Raw genomic sequence first — 14453 nt, 5'->3', positions numbered from 1 at the left:
TGTGCAATACCACTGATTTGCTTTCTGATCTGATACCAAGTAAAATTCAGGGTGGTATCAACGATACTGATCCGATACTCTGTACAAAAAATTAATGTTTCATTGTATTTCATAATACAATATATAATTGCATTATGTAATTGTAATAATAATATAGCTTCATAATGATTACAGGACATCAGACTACTTGTTCTTACTGCTTAACGATGCAGAATTATCATATAGAAATAAAAAACCTGAAGTTGTGCATTATTTGAGCATGTTGCTGCCTGCAGCACTAAAGGACTCTGACAAACGTCTGTCTCGCCCTAGCAGCACCTGTCCCTCTCCTCCTCTTCAGTTCGCCTCAACATAAGCTCGTCATATTCTGTGATATGATTTACTCTGAGGTGTTTGACGAGGCTAGTGGTGTTGCCACAACACTGTCTTGCCACATGTATCACAAACCATGTCTTGGCTGTTTGTGAAGGTAAAATACGTCCACACATTACTCCGTTTACGCTCAGCCATTGTTGTGAGTGCGCACGCCAGGGGCTGCGACACATTTATACAGCCGTGTTTCGCATATGACTATGAAAGGCGTAAGAGGAAGTAGTTCCTTCCAATTTAGACAATCCGAATGATGTACAACTACAAATTTACCCCAAAGTACTAAAATATCGATATTTTAATATGAGAGTCGATTCTAGAACATAAATTACTGGTATCGGAAGAATTGATATTTCAATATCGATCCGCACATCCCTATCAGTTGAAGACTCAATGTGCTGAATGTCATGTGCAGGCTGTGTGCAGGCAGGAGTGGTGGTATGAAGGACCCAAAGTGCAGACACTCGGAGACAAAAGGTGAACTTAAATACAGCTTTAATGCTGAACTCAAACAAGTTACAAAAGTGCGAATCCAAAATAAACAAACAGACAGACAGACAGACAGACAGACCACACAGCAAGATGAGGGTAGATCGCAACACAGACACAGAGAAACACAGGGCTTAAATACACAGAGGGAGCATCAGGGAATGAGTAACAGGAGGGAAACACAGCTGGGGCAACTCAGGCCTAACGAGACAAAGGAAGCAAAACCAGACACATTAACATGAGACACGGACTTCCAAAGTAAAACAGGAAACATAACACAGAGACACAGACTTGAATGGGGATACAGGAGACAGGGGAGACAGCAACTATGGATCACAGACAGAAAACCACAACACTAAAACTCTAACAAAACCCACACCAAAAACCTAAACTAAGAATAAACCTATAACCCATAAGGCAAAGCTAGAATATAATGAAATAAACAAAATCAAAGAACCAAAAACACAAAACACTGGGTCGACGACCCAGGCACCCTAACAGTGAATTGGCCTGCCTTTTGTCCATACTTTTCAATAATTAAAAGCATTTAGTACATTGTCAAATGAAAAACACAATGAAGAAGAGTCAGGACTGTGGAGCAGCTAGAATCCTACATCAGGCCAAAATGGGACAACATTCCTCTCCCAAAGGTTGAACAACAGGTTTCCTCAGTTCCTGCTTATTGATGGACTGTTGTAAAAAGGAAAAACAGTTGTTTAACTGTTTATTCATCATTATACTCACAATTTCTGGTTTAGGTTACAACGACAGCATAGTAACTTAACTGATCTTGACATGAGCCAAAGTGATGAACATCTGTGATTCACCAGTACCATATAATACATAACATATAACATAATGAGTTCCAGGTCAGCAAACATGCTTCTTCTGTTGGAATGGATCATGTGTAAAAGACTGCAAGGCAAAAATTACCATTTTTGCAGGATGTAAAAATTTATTTTCCTTCTTATTTGTCCCCACCATTTTATGAGAAGCTCATCTGGGGCCAGAGCTAACAATAAGACCATCCAGCAAAAGAACATTCCCTTGGTATGCTTCTACTTTCAAATTATTATTAAAAAACATTTGGCTTTTACTGTCCACAGCCAGAGAAAAATAGAGCAATTCATTTAACTGTCAGTCTGCCTTTATCATTATTATTTGTCTCCTACCATCCCTGGCTCCATTCATCCTTCCCTAAACCCCAACATTCACTACACCCATTCACTCATCCATCAATCAACAGACTTATCAGCCATTACATCTTTTTTTTTAATCACTAGGACTTTTTTTCCTACCAATTCTTCTCAGTCATGTAAGCCCACATTTGCATGTTTGCTCATCCCTTTTTTCATTCCCCAAACCTTGAATCTGTTAAATTTGTCTCCATATTCTCTATCTATTCATCGATTCTTTGTCCGATCTATTCATGTCCTTCTACTCTAAGGACCCTCCAGGCCGTCAGGATCCATTGCTATTTTCAAAAAAGAGAGCTGATTTCTTCTTTCCCGCTGCTTTGAGATTGACTGTGCAGTGAGTGAATGCTGCACAATCAAAGTGCATCATCTGGGCCACTTGTTCAGCAATCGAAAAGCTACACTTTCCATCATCAGCCTGATTCATAGGCAGGAAATGTCTTGTGGTTGCTTGCTCAGTGACTGTTTTTTTTTCTTCAAATGTGCATGTAAATGTGCATCTTTGCACATCTGTGTACATAGGAAAGTCTTGTTTTAGTCTCCTTTTACACATACTCTTTCCCTACTGTGACTAGTTATCACACGGCTTCATATGTGTTCACATACACACACTCAGACACAGACAGACACACTTAAAGGATATTACCCACAGGTGCAGAATCCCTTGCAGAGAGAAGCCATCATAAATCAGACATGATTGAGATGTAAAACCGATGTTCTCCTTCTTTTACAACCCCTAGTCATTCCAGCGCAATGTGGCCAAGTTTGTATGTTTTTCTAGGAGACTCGGGAGCTGTTAAAAAAGCCCTATGTGGAAAAAATCAGTAAAACTTTTTTTTTTTATGTACTCAAAGATTTGCATGATTGTCAGTGTACTATGGAAGTTTTATGTCAGTTAAATGATTCACAGCTCATAAGAGGCATTGTAGCAGTTATTTAATTTTACACAGAAACCTAATGTAAAAATATGCTGGCTGTGAAATCATCATCTTGCAAAAGCTAGTCATGCTGTAGGCTTTTATGTATTATCTCAGGTGTCGAGAATTTAGCTTTTTATATGTTTTTTTTTTTTAACTATTTTAATGGAAAATGTAGCTTAATATTAGCAGAATTTCATACTGGTCAAGTCATTCAGTGATCCGGTGTGGCTGGGGGCATTGTGGTCACTTAAACCAGGACAGAAAAGTTTCATCATGGAATGAAACTTGTACTAAGAACATGTTTGTATTGATTTGCTGTTATTCTCCTTTCTATGTTTAGTTATACCTATGAAATGTGAAAAGGGGCATAAATCAAGGTTAAAATCTTAAAGAAATAATGGTTTGTTTCTACTTTAACATGACATTACTGAAGCAAATGAAGTTCCAAAGATATGTCTAACTCATTTTACAATTGCACAAAATCATTTGTGAATTATTTTGCAACAATTATTTTGAAAAACCAAAACCACCAGTATATACTGAAAGATACTGACACTCTCAAATGTACTTATCTGTGAAGAAAGTCAGTATCTCAGAAAAGCAATCTGTGGAAGTAAAACTGTTACTATAGGAAAAATTTAAAAAATAAAAAAAAAAGACAGTGCATAGACTACTGTTCTATCAAATCACATAGTCATTTTACCTTACTTGGATAATTTTACATACCTTCACTTAAAAAGTGTTTATTGGAAATAAAAAAGTAAAGAAAAGTAGAAAGTAGGGCCAGTAAGCATCTTAACAGAACAAAATGGTAGTAAGGATTATTAATGTCTAGTATAGTGTGCCCAGAGGAAGCACAGGTCACTGGGTGTGAGGGGGAGAGGAAAAAAGATGGAAAAGAAGACTAAGAAAGAAGTGAAAGAGTCATAGTTTAGTGTTGTCAAGGGAGAGACAAGTCTTTGTAGGTTTTTCTGTAGGACAGGAAAACTATTAATCTGTCAGGGCAGATGAAGGGTGTGGGGGAGTGCCCGGAAAGATGGAAGGAGCAGAAAGAATGTAGGGACAAAAAGAAAAAGAGATGGTCCCCACATAGAGAAGAGAGAAGGTAGGACAAGCTGCTGGATTGCAGGGCTGTGGGGAAGGGAAGGGGGTGGAGGAAAATTGATAAAATAGGTTCAGAGTGGGAATTATAGTAAGGAGAGAGAAAGAGAGGGAGAAATTAGAAAATATGTGTGATGAAGCAAGACCTCACTGACCAGAGTCAGGCTTGAACACCATCAATCTGCCCCAAAACGTCACCCCGAGGAGCAACAGATCACACAGAAGGACAAAAGATAGAGGAAATGGAAACAGATGGAAAGAAGGGGGAGCTGAGATACAAGAGGGATGTAGAGTGCAAAGGAGTGGGTGAAGGTGAGACAACAAGAGGGAAGTTAAGTTTAAAGATTTGTTTTTTTCATCAAGACTTTGCAAACTGATAAATTTGTAGTCACATAAGGTTGACTGAGAGTAGACCAAATAATGTGCCCTCCACACAGATAACAAGAGGAAATGATTACCCATGCACAACAAAATGTGAAAATGTGTAGTGCATGGGGGCAGATATATTAGGAAATTTCTTAGCAGTGCTACTAGAGAAGCCCTCCTATGTTTACACTTTCTTTTGTTGTAAGGCACACTTGTATCAAGATGCAGTGCTTTCCAATGGACAGATAGTGTACAAGATGAACTCAGTGCGAAGAAAAAAACTGTGAAAAGTAGAAGTGGAGTTGTTAAGCACACTAATTAGATTAGAGGATGCATGGATCCTCTGCACAAAATCATCAGCGCTGTCACTTGGTGTTCATTCTCTCTGTGGTAGAGTATCACTTCCTGTCCCTGTTACAACACAGTGTTTTTGTGTAGCTTATCTGCATAGGAATTTAATTAAAAACTTTTAGATAACTTGTAATTTCACTGGGGGTAATCTTCACATGCTTCATCCGAAGCACAATCTCTGTGTATTCACTCGCTAATTTATAGACCCTGAGGCTGCAGCAGACGAAGACTCTGAGGCTGCAGCAGACGAAGACGAAGACTCCGAGGCTGAAGCCGGACCAGGCGGAGCAGGAGCAGCTGATGCAGAGGCCGGACCGGGCGAGGATGACGGCTCTGAGGCTGCAGCTGACGAAGCGCAGGCTGGAGCTGCAGCTGACGAAGCGCAGGCCGGAGCTGCAGCTGACGAAGCGCAGGCCGGAGCTGCAGCTGACGAAGCGCAGGCCGGAGCTGCAGCTGACGAAGCGCAGGCCGGAGCTGCAGCTGACGAAGCACAGGCCGGAGCTGCAGCAGACGAAGCACAGGCCGGAGCTGCAGCAGACGAAGCACAGGCTGGACCAGGCGTAGCAGAAGGTGGCTGGATGGGCTCCTCGGGCCCTCCAGCTGATGTGGCATGGTGCTGGACGGGCTCCTCGGGCCCTCCAGCAGACGAGGCGTGAGGCCGGACGGGCTCCTCGGGCCCTCCAGCTGAGACAGGAGGCTGAACGGGCCCCTCGGACCCTCCAGCGGAGACAGAAGGCTGAACGGGCCCTTCGGACCCTCCAGCTGACGTGGCATGAGGCTGGTGCGGTTCTCCAGAACCCCCAGCTGACGAGGAAGGTTGCTGAACGGGCCCCTCGGACCCTCCAGCGGAGACAGGAGGCTGAACGGGCCCCTCGGACCCTCCAGCGGAGACAGGAGGCTGAACGGGCCCCTCGGACCCTCCAGCTGACGAGGTAGGTGGCGGCGTGGGAGCCGCGGAGTCCTGGATGAGCTCATCCGAGCTCCCAGCAGGAGCTGATGCAGAGCCAGAGAGATTTGAGACCCCTGGCTGAATGTTAAGCTGACCAGCGGACCGTACTGCTATCGGGGACTGGGCTACAGGAGCTACTGGGGCCTGCGCTACAGGCGGCATTGGAGCTACTGGGGCCTACGCTACAGGCGGCACTGGAGCTACTGGGGCCTGCGCTACAGGCGGCACTGGAGCTACTGGGGCCTGCGCTACAGGCGGCACTGGAGACTGAACTGAGGGTGGCTGCGAGGGAGCTAACTGAACTGAGGGTGGCTGCGAGGGAGCTAACTGAACTGAGGGTGGCTGCGAGGGAGCTAACTGAACTGAGGGTGACTGCGAGGGAGCTAACTGAACTGAGGGTGGCTGCGAGGGAGCTAACTGAACTGAGGGTGGCTGCGAGGGAGCTAACTGAACTGAGGGTGGCTGCGAGGGAGCTAACTGAGTTGTGAGAGGCTGCAGACCCTGGCGGCTCCGAGGGCCCCCGAGAGCCAGGCGTGTTCCCCGAAAGATGTGCTGACAATCGGGGGTAGGCCACGGCTTTCCCCGGAGCTCCTCCTCTACGTGGGTGCAAGCTGCTTGCTGCTGCTCACAGAGACCGGACTCCATGATTTCCTTAGTAGGTCTTTCTAAACAACTAAACACTGTACTGTCAGTCTCCGAACACGATTCAGTCATAGTGTCCGGCCCCGGCAAATCAATGCTCATCTCACTCTGCTTCATAGAGGGGACGTGAGGCACGAAAACGCAGTCACTCACCGGAGTTAATGCGGTGCCACGGCGGCGCCGGCGCCGCCCCCGCCCCCTTCTGGTAGCTGGCGCGATGGGCGCTGATGGCACCAATGCAGGGGGTGATGTAGCGGCGATCTCCCGGTCGTCCGCCCACATCCTTGCCAGAAATGAGGCAGGCGAAGTAAAGTCTAAGCGGATTGGAGACGGCGAGCGGCTGGTAGGCTGTGCAGCAGGTGAGAGGTCCTCCTCCGGGATGAGCCAGGGCTTCCACCGGAGCTCGTCCTCCCGATAAGCCCGTAACACCTGCTGCCGCTCTTCCTCGCCAAAGTCTATGGCCTCCGTCGTCTCCGTGTGCCACGCCGTGCGGCCAGACCGCGGTGAAGACGCGGAAGCCGACGGGGCGCGAGCGGAGGGTGTGTCGGTGGCGAGCCTCACCGTTCCAACCGCAACTGCTTCTGGCTCGCGAAGCAGCGGGGAAACGGGACAACAGCAGGGCTCTGGCGGCATAGCCTGCACACTAGGCAGCCGTGGCTGCGGACGGAGTTGGAGAGCGGTGACGAGAAGGTCGGTGATCAGCGGGTGTAGTGCCTCCCATAGCCAGGGAAACACAGACACGCATACTCCCACTTGGCGGGCCAACTCCTCCCGTTCCTCCTCTCCGGAGCACCGCAGCCATCTCCCACATAGCGACTCCACCGTCTGGAGGATCTCCCTCTCTTGTGTCGCTGGGTCCGACATGGTCGCGTCGTACTGTCACGGTCTGCAGAGACAGGCCGTGCGGTGGTGTGTGTGATGGACCCAGGCGCATACACAAGTGAGTAGACGGGAGTGAACTTAACAGAAAGCGAGCCTTTATTATGGCTGAAGACAAAGTGCACAAACAAAGCAGGGATGGCGTGACTAGACTATAACTAAACTGGGAAAACTAATACTGCGACAAACTAAGAAAACTCAGACTATGATGATCACTGCAAGGACTGACCGTGAAAACATGGAGGTGAGAACACAGACGACGCGACACAGACTGTACGAAACACAGAGACTAAATACACATGAGGGATGATCAGGGGAAGTGGATGCACACGGGGAACACAGGTGACACTGATAATCATAAGACACGGCAGGAGTGAACGTAACACTGATGGGAGATGGGCAAAGTAAAGCAGGAAGTACACAGAGGTTCAAACAGGAGGAGAGAGAGCACGGGGAGAACGCAGACATAACGGGCTGGGGAAAACATAGAATAAAGCACAAAGAGAGACGAGGGCTCATAAATACACAGAGGGGCACACAGGGGGTAAGAGTCACGAAGGGAAAACACATAAGGAACAACGTAACAGATCAACCCAGGAAGCATGGCCTAAATAAAGAACAAAATACAAAAATACATGAAAACTAAGAATACTGGGCCCACATGGCCCAGGACCATGACAGTCTCAGTACTCACTCACTGGTTTCGCTAGCTTATATTAGCTAGCCGACTTGCTAGCAGCATGACCTCTTTATCTGTCCCTGCTGCACATTTTTTCTCTTTGTGTCAGATTGTCACGGTCTGCAGAGACAGGCCGTGCGGTGGTGTGTGTAATGGACCCAGGTGCGTACACAAGTGAGTAGACGGCAGTGAACTTAACAGAAAGCGAGCCTTTATTATGGCTGGAGACAAGGTGTACAAACAAAGTAGGGATAGCGTGACTAGACTATAGCTAAACTGGGAAAACTAATACTGTGACAAACTAAGAAAACTCAGAGACTAAGATGATCACTGAAAAGACTGACCGTGAAAACATGGAGGTGAGAACACAGACGACGCGACACAGACTACATGAAACACAGAGACTAAATACACATGAGGGATGATCAGGGGAAGTGGCCACACATGGGAGCACAGCTGACACACATGAACCTAACGACAGGACAGGAGAGGTGAAACTAAATACACTGACATTGAATACAGACTTTCAAAGTAAAACAGGAAACATGGAGATTAGACATGACATGAACTAAACATAACCATGCAGACATGACTCATGACAGGTAGACGCACGAACCAGGGAGACGGAGTACAGGGGAAGCGACAGCATGAACTTGACAACACAAGACACACAGACATAAACACATGAAGGGCAAGGGAGGCTTAATACAAGGGTGATATAATTACAAATGAGCTGGAATAACTTAATGAACCTAAACAAACAATAACATCAAAATAGACTAAACACAAAGCACTGGGTCGCACGACCCAGGACCATGACACAGATGTTTAGTTACCTCTCAGCCTCCTTTAGCAGTAATGATACTTGTAGTAAATGTAGCCTATTTGCGGCTCTGGAGGCCAGATCACTGAATTGGAGACTCAGCTTTGCACCCTTGAAAAACCGGAGGTCACGTCAACCGGAGGTCACTAAAATCAATATTGAATAGGTGTGTAATAGTGTGTTGCCAAAACAATGTTGGTGTCACGGTTGTTATAGAGTGGACGCAGCCGCCCGTGTTGCAATGTAAAGCCCAGGAAAGACACAGTCGGAACATGGAACTCACATTTTTCAGCCTTCACAAACAGGCGATTCTCCAATAGGCGCTGCAGTACGAGCCTCACATGCTCCACATATTCCGCCGGGCTCCGGGAAAACACAAGGACGTCGTCTAGGTAGACAAAGACACAGTGGTTAATGAGATCACCCAGCACATCATTAATCATAGCCTGGAAAACAGCAGGGGCATTGGTGAGCCCAAAAGGCATCACCAGTTATTCGAAATGCCCAAGGTCAGTATTGAACGCTGTCTTCCATACATCCCCTTCACGAATTCGCACCAGGTGGTAAGCATTGCCGAGGTCCAATTTGGAAAAAATTGTGGCGCCCTGGAGGAGCTCAAAGGTGGACGCCAGCAAGGGCAAGGGGTATTTGTTCTTAATCGTGATTTTATTCAAACCCCGGAAATCAATAAACGGCTGGAGCGTCTTGTCTTTCTTTGCCACAAAGAAAAACCCGCGCCCAAAGGTGAAGTGGAGGGTCGAATGATGCTGGCTGGCAAGGAGTCATTAATGTTCCATCGACTCCCGCTCGGGCTTGGAGATGTTATAAAGCCGACTGGTGGGCAAGGGAGCGCCGGGAATCAAATCAAAGCCACAGTCATACGGGCGATGGGTCGGAAGCGAGGAGGCTTTGTCTTTGCTAAAAACCTGGGCCAGGTCATGATACTCAGGCGGAACACCAGACAAATGAGGAGGTGCAACAGGCCTGAGACCGTCGCACCCAGAGTAGCGGAGCGTAAGCACAAAGCGTGACACTGACTGCTCCACCCTGAAATACGGCCCTTGGCCCAGTCGATCTGCGGATTACGTTGTGGCAGCCAGGGATAGCCCAACACAAGGGGAGCATCAGGAGATTTAAAAAGAAATAAACTGAGCTGCTCCGAGTGATTGCCAGAGAGGGTGAGTGTGATGGTTCGAGTGCAGTGAGTGACCGTAATCAGTGGGCTGCCGTCAAGAGCCGAAACCTGGAGAGGTTCGGGGAGAGGAACAACGGGTACGGCTAATTTGAGAAGGGTCTGGCTGCAGCCACTGTGGAGCTCCACAGTAACCGGATACACGTGACCTCCACACTAACCGGAAACACGTGACCTCCACAGTAACCGGAAACACGTGACCTCCACAGTAACCGGAAACACGTGACCTCCACAGTAGCCGTAAACACACATGGATACCGTGGAAGTCTTGCAAGTTGATCGCAAAGGTTGGGACAGAGTCTTTCTTAAATAAATTTGCCGTTAGTGATTTCATAATTCTAGGAATCGTCTAGTTTTCTTACAATGATCATGTTGCCACTTTTTTTGCGTTACAACAACATTCCTTCTTATTTTAATGTTTTTTCATCGTGCTCCATGGCAGAGAAACACACAGATCAATATCTCATTGTCGGCACTGGGTCAAGCTGTTGTAGGTAAGTACATGCATTGTCTCATGACCAGAACGCTACCATTGTTTACATGTTAGATTTGTTCCTATCTGTGTGTGTATATTCTTTTCTTTGTGTACCTAGCCCCACAGGTGTGCAATAAACCCAGAGAAATCACAGAAACGGTGTTGAACCCAGCACCTTCAATGTCTGGTGACACTGGTAAAATTTCTTAATTTGAATAGTGATTGTCATATATAGGTGAAATAATAATCTTGCATTCATTATCTTGTTGTAGTTGATGGCTCATAAACGAATTTGTTACATGCTGTTTCAAATGAATTTCCTTCTATAAATAGTGCTTATTTTTCTTGCATTTGTATGCATTTAATATGCATTCTATGTAGTGTTTTGTCTGAAACCTGTTAAAATCCCTATAGAACCTCAGGAAAGAGTTGACAACAAGAAAGCCAATAGAAGGTCAACAGATGCAACTTTTCCTGACCTGTGTGGACCACCGTGCGAAGCTCTGACAAAGCCTGAGAACATTTTGGCCAGCCGTTCATCATGGTGTTTTGTACCGCACCCTGGCCAACAACAGCTTGTATGTTAAAGTTTTCAGATGTCGCAAAGTGCAACTTTTAGTGCTTATCTGATTTTGTCATCCACAGTCTATGACACCATCTGTTTTTTTTAGCTCAACTATGTTCTGGACATCAGCAGACCCAAAGATGAGCTGATTGTTGAAACGTCTTCTGGATGCCTCACACGGGCAGATTTTTGGACACTGGGTTTAAACAAACAAATGGAATTGACTGTAAGTATTTTTTTTCCTATGAATATGAAATAATAAAGTGTACATTCATTTTTTTTCATGATTTTTTCTGTTTTAGATTGGAAATGGCTGTTTTGAGCTTATCACCAAAATTGTTCAGTCAAAGGTACTGTATGTTGTATATGATGATTGTCAAGCTTTAATTTAAAGAGTTGTTGTTTTAAATGTTTTTTTTTTTTACATTCTAGGGGATAAGCATTTACATAGAAAATCTGTATGTCACCCGGACTTGGCTTGCACCCTATGGCTGTGATCCATTGCAGTCCTTTCCTGTAAGTGTACCGTCCTTTAAAGAAACAAGCAAGTAATCAAAATGATTTTTTTTATAACTTTGGTGAGAGTTCATATACAGGATACTTAAAAATACAATTCTGTTTCAGACTGATGCTCAGAGGATGCACATCATAGTTCTCCCTCTCTGGACACCTAGTCATTTCCAGTTGTGTGTAAGTCTTGTTTTTTGACACATACAAACTATTAGAATTTTGCTATGTGTCTGAGATGTATTCAAGCTTTTATGACGCAGTTTCAAAAGTCTTTGATTGTGATCGCTTGCAATGACATTGTTTGCAGGTTTGAAGTCATGGCTAACTGTCTTTTAGGTACTGAAGCCACCTAAAAGAGAAATCCTCTTTCTTGACCCATTATACACCAAGGCAGGATTTGGTGGCCAACAATATGTTTCACTTTTGAGGTCACATTTTTATAAGCATTTTTGGTTTGTTCCGGAGTTTTCAGGAACCTGTTCAGTGTTCCAGGTTAAGTGCATCCCAGATCATGTTCTGCTGATCTTGAGTGTTCACACATACAGTACACTCACATGGTTTTTCTATAAACTATATCAGCAAGTTTCTGTGTGGAGTTTGCATGTTCTCCCCGTGTTTGCGTGGGTTCCCTCTGGGTACTCCGGCTTCCTCCCACCGTCCAAAGACATGCAGCTTGTGGGGATAGGTTAATTGGATAATCCAAATTCCTACTAGGTGTAACTGTGTGAATGAATGTGAGTGCGAATGGTTATCTGTCCCGGTGTGTTGGCCCTGCGACAGACTGGCGACCTGTCCAGTCTGTCGCCCTATGACAGCTGGGATAGGCTCATCTTCACATTATGATCATAAAAATTAGTTTATAAAATATGCCAACCTTAACTTAAAGCTGTAAATGCTTTATTTTGACCAACTGTGAGCATGTGACTGTACTTTTTCATTTTGTTATGCTGTTTTGTTGAGGTCGTGTTCCTAAGGCCTGTAGTTACAGTTGGTGCTATTAGCAATAAACATTTCACACCCATCATGATGACATCTGTTAACTTGTGAATGTAACTGTCTTTAAAAAAAAAAGGAATCTTGCAGTGAAGATCATTCCCGGGCAGTGGTCAGAAAAAAAGAGCTTTGACTTGAAGGTATGTGCTAGTTTAAGTGTATGGTGAATAATATGAATTACACTAGTCTTCTTTTAAGGGATTTTATTAACGAGCCTTTATTTTCAATGTAATACAGGGTTTTCCAAGCCAAGACTATGGAGTTGACTGTGGGATCTTCATGCTGATGGTAATTTTTCTCTTCTCTTCTTGAGATTCATACAGAAGCTAATTTAAGCTTCTAAAAAAATGACATTTTTATTTTTTCTTCCAAATAGTCTGCTCTGTACGTGGCACTGGATGCTTCATTTGACTATACTATAGTAAGTATTCTATTTACTTTCACAGCAATGGAGTCTTGAATCTTTTGAAAGTTGTTAAATATGTTTCATATTAATATTTTACAGTCAGACATGCCCTACTTGCGTAAATGGTGGTGCTTGCTGTTGATGGAGAACTTTGATCTCAGGAGGTATTTATATTTTGACTTCTGTTCTATGTTGTGTCAAAGTTTACACACCTTAACAATATCAACATTTTCTGTTAAGCTCTGGCAAGCTATTTGCACACTGGAAAGAGGAAGCCAAAGCTGTGCTTGAAGGACAACACGTGCCCATTTTCAGACTGAAAAAGCGCAAGTTCCAGGAAGTCAGTCAGGTCAGTATTCACTTTAAACAGTAGTGTAATTACATGTTTAGTGACATTTGAATAACTGTTAAAAAACTGTTCTGCAACAGAGAAATAACTATGTTTTTATCCCCATTTGCCTGACACAGGAGCCAGCAGTTGTTGAAGATCTGCGTCCTGCTGTGCAGTGGGTTGTCCAAAATAAGGCACACGTAACAATGCCAAAATATCTGTCCTTAAATCAAGGGGACCAGCAGAGGGTCTTAAGAGACATGTCAGAGGAAGAAGACACTGGAGCAAGGGACTTGTTCCTCTTTGTTTTTCAGTTTGCAGAGGACATGGAGCTCTTTTTGAAAGCATGTGCTGATGAGCAGGGACTAAGGGTCAGTGCTATGTTTGACATGTAATGGACAAATGAAGGCACTGGCTGTTTGTTTGTTTGTCGTTGTTGTTGTTTTTTGTTTTGTTTTTTGCATAGTACAAAATTCCAATTAAACTTATTTCAAAATGTTGTTCACTTGATTCTATGTCCATACTTATAATAAAGGATTACAGTGTAACAGCATTAAATGTAAATGTAACAGCATTTTTTTTAACTTGTAATTTCAAAATAAAAAGCTTATTGTTGATATTAACAGTAAAGAATTGTAATCAATAATATTTTTATACATTTTAAACATTAACACTCTGGGCTCTATCCTGGCCATTTGTGGACACTTCACTTATTCTTTTTTTTGACTACTGCACTGCAGTGGACCAAAAGAATGACACGGGTTTGATCTTAAGGATCTAATAGTTGTGTGTGTTGTGCATGACATTGCCACACAAATATGTATTTGCAAGATAGAGTAGAATAAATTATGACGCATGAAATATTACATAGGCTGCAGTGAATTTCTGTTGATACAGACTATTGAGCTTTGAGTTTCCCAGTCAAACTTAGCTTTGAAGCACATGCTAAAAACACTTTTACTCTTGTACATTTCATAACAAGACATCATAGCCAAAATATTAACAAAATATATATTATTAAAAAATTCAAAGCTGCAGCACATACAGCAACAAACACCGTTAGTAAATGTGTCCTGGAGTTTAGTGCTGCTGCTGTAAGTAAGCCTAACAGCTTCCAGATCACTTATTTTTCTGGAAAGATGGTAGGAAGGGCATCACTGCTCATTTCTACAGTCTCCCAGATCTTGAAATACAATCGCTTTGTACCATGAAACCAC

At 44.1% G+C, this 14453-nt stretch overlaps 2 protein-coding genes across 2 annotated transcripts; one reads left to right on the top strand and one right to left on the bottom strand.

Moving 5' to 3' along the window:
• Positions 1-4985: 4985 nt before the first annotated feature.
• Positions 4986-10872, bottom strand: LOC308383869 (uncharacterized protein; the record flags this gene model as incomplete). Its single annotated transcript, XM_080862046.1, has 4 exons — positions 10184-10872; positions 8778-10131; positions 6242-7342; positions 4986-5059 (listed from the first exon to the last, which is right to left on the bottom strand). The coding sequence occupies exons 3-4, from the start codon at positions 7245-7247 to the stop codon at positions 4986-4988; spliced, it is 1080 nt and encodes a 359-aa protein (XP_080718172.1). The 5' UTR covers positions 7248-7342; positions 8778-10131; positions 10184-10872.
• On the top strand, positions 10361-13613 carry LOC308392322 (uncharacterized protein). Its single transcript, XM_080875302.1, has 13 exons — positions 10361-10450; positions 10550-10627; positions 10846-11009; positions 11103-11222; positions 11299-11346; positions 11429-11512; positions 11621-11686; positions 12579-12639; positions 12737-12787; positions 12876-12920; positions 13005-13069; positions 13146-13254; positions 13374-13613. The coding sequence occupies exons 1-8, from the start codon at positions 10372-10374 to the stop codon at positions 12630-12632; spliced, it is 693 nt and encodes a 230-aa protein (XP_080731428.1). The 5' UTR covers positions 10361-10371; the 3' UTR covers positions 12633-12639; positions 12737-12787; positions 12876-12920; positions 13005-13069; positions 13146-13254; positions 13374-13613.
• The last annotated feature ends 840 nt before the right edge of the window (positions 13614-14453 follow it).

Source organism: Rhamphochromis sp. 'chilingali' (assembly GCF_963969265.1).
Source record: "Rhamphochromis sp. 'chilingali' genome assembly, chromosome: 2".
In the NCBI taxonomy this organism is placed as follows: Eukaryota; Metazoa; Chordata; class Actinopteri; order Cichliformes; family Cichlidae; genus Rhamphochromis; species Rhamphochromis sp. 'chilingali'.
The sequence above is the reverse complement of the archived record's forward strand: the minus strand, read 5'-3'. Positions and strand labels throughout refer to the sequence as shown.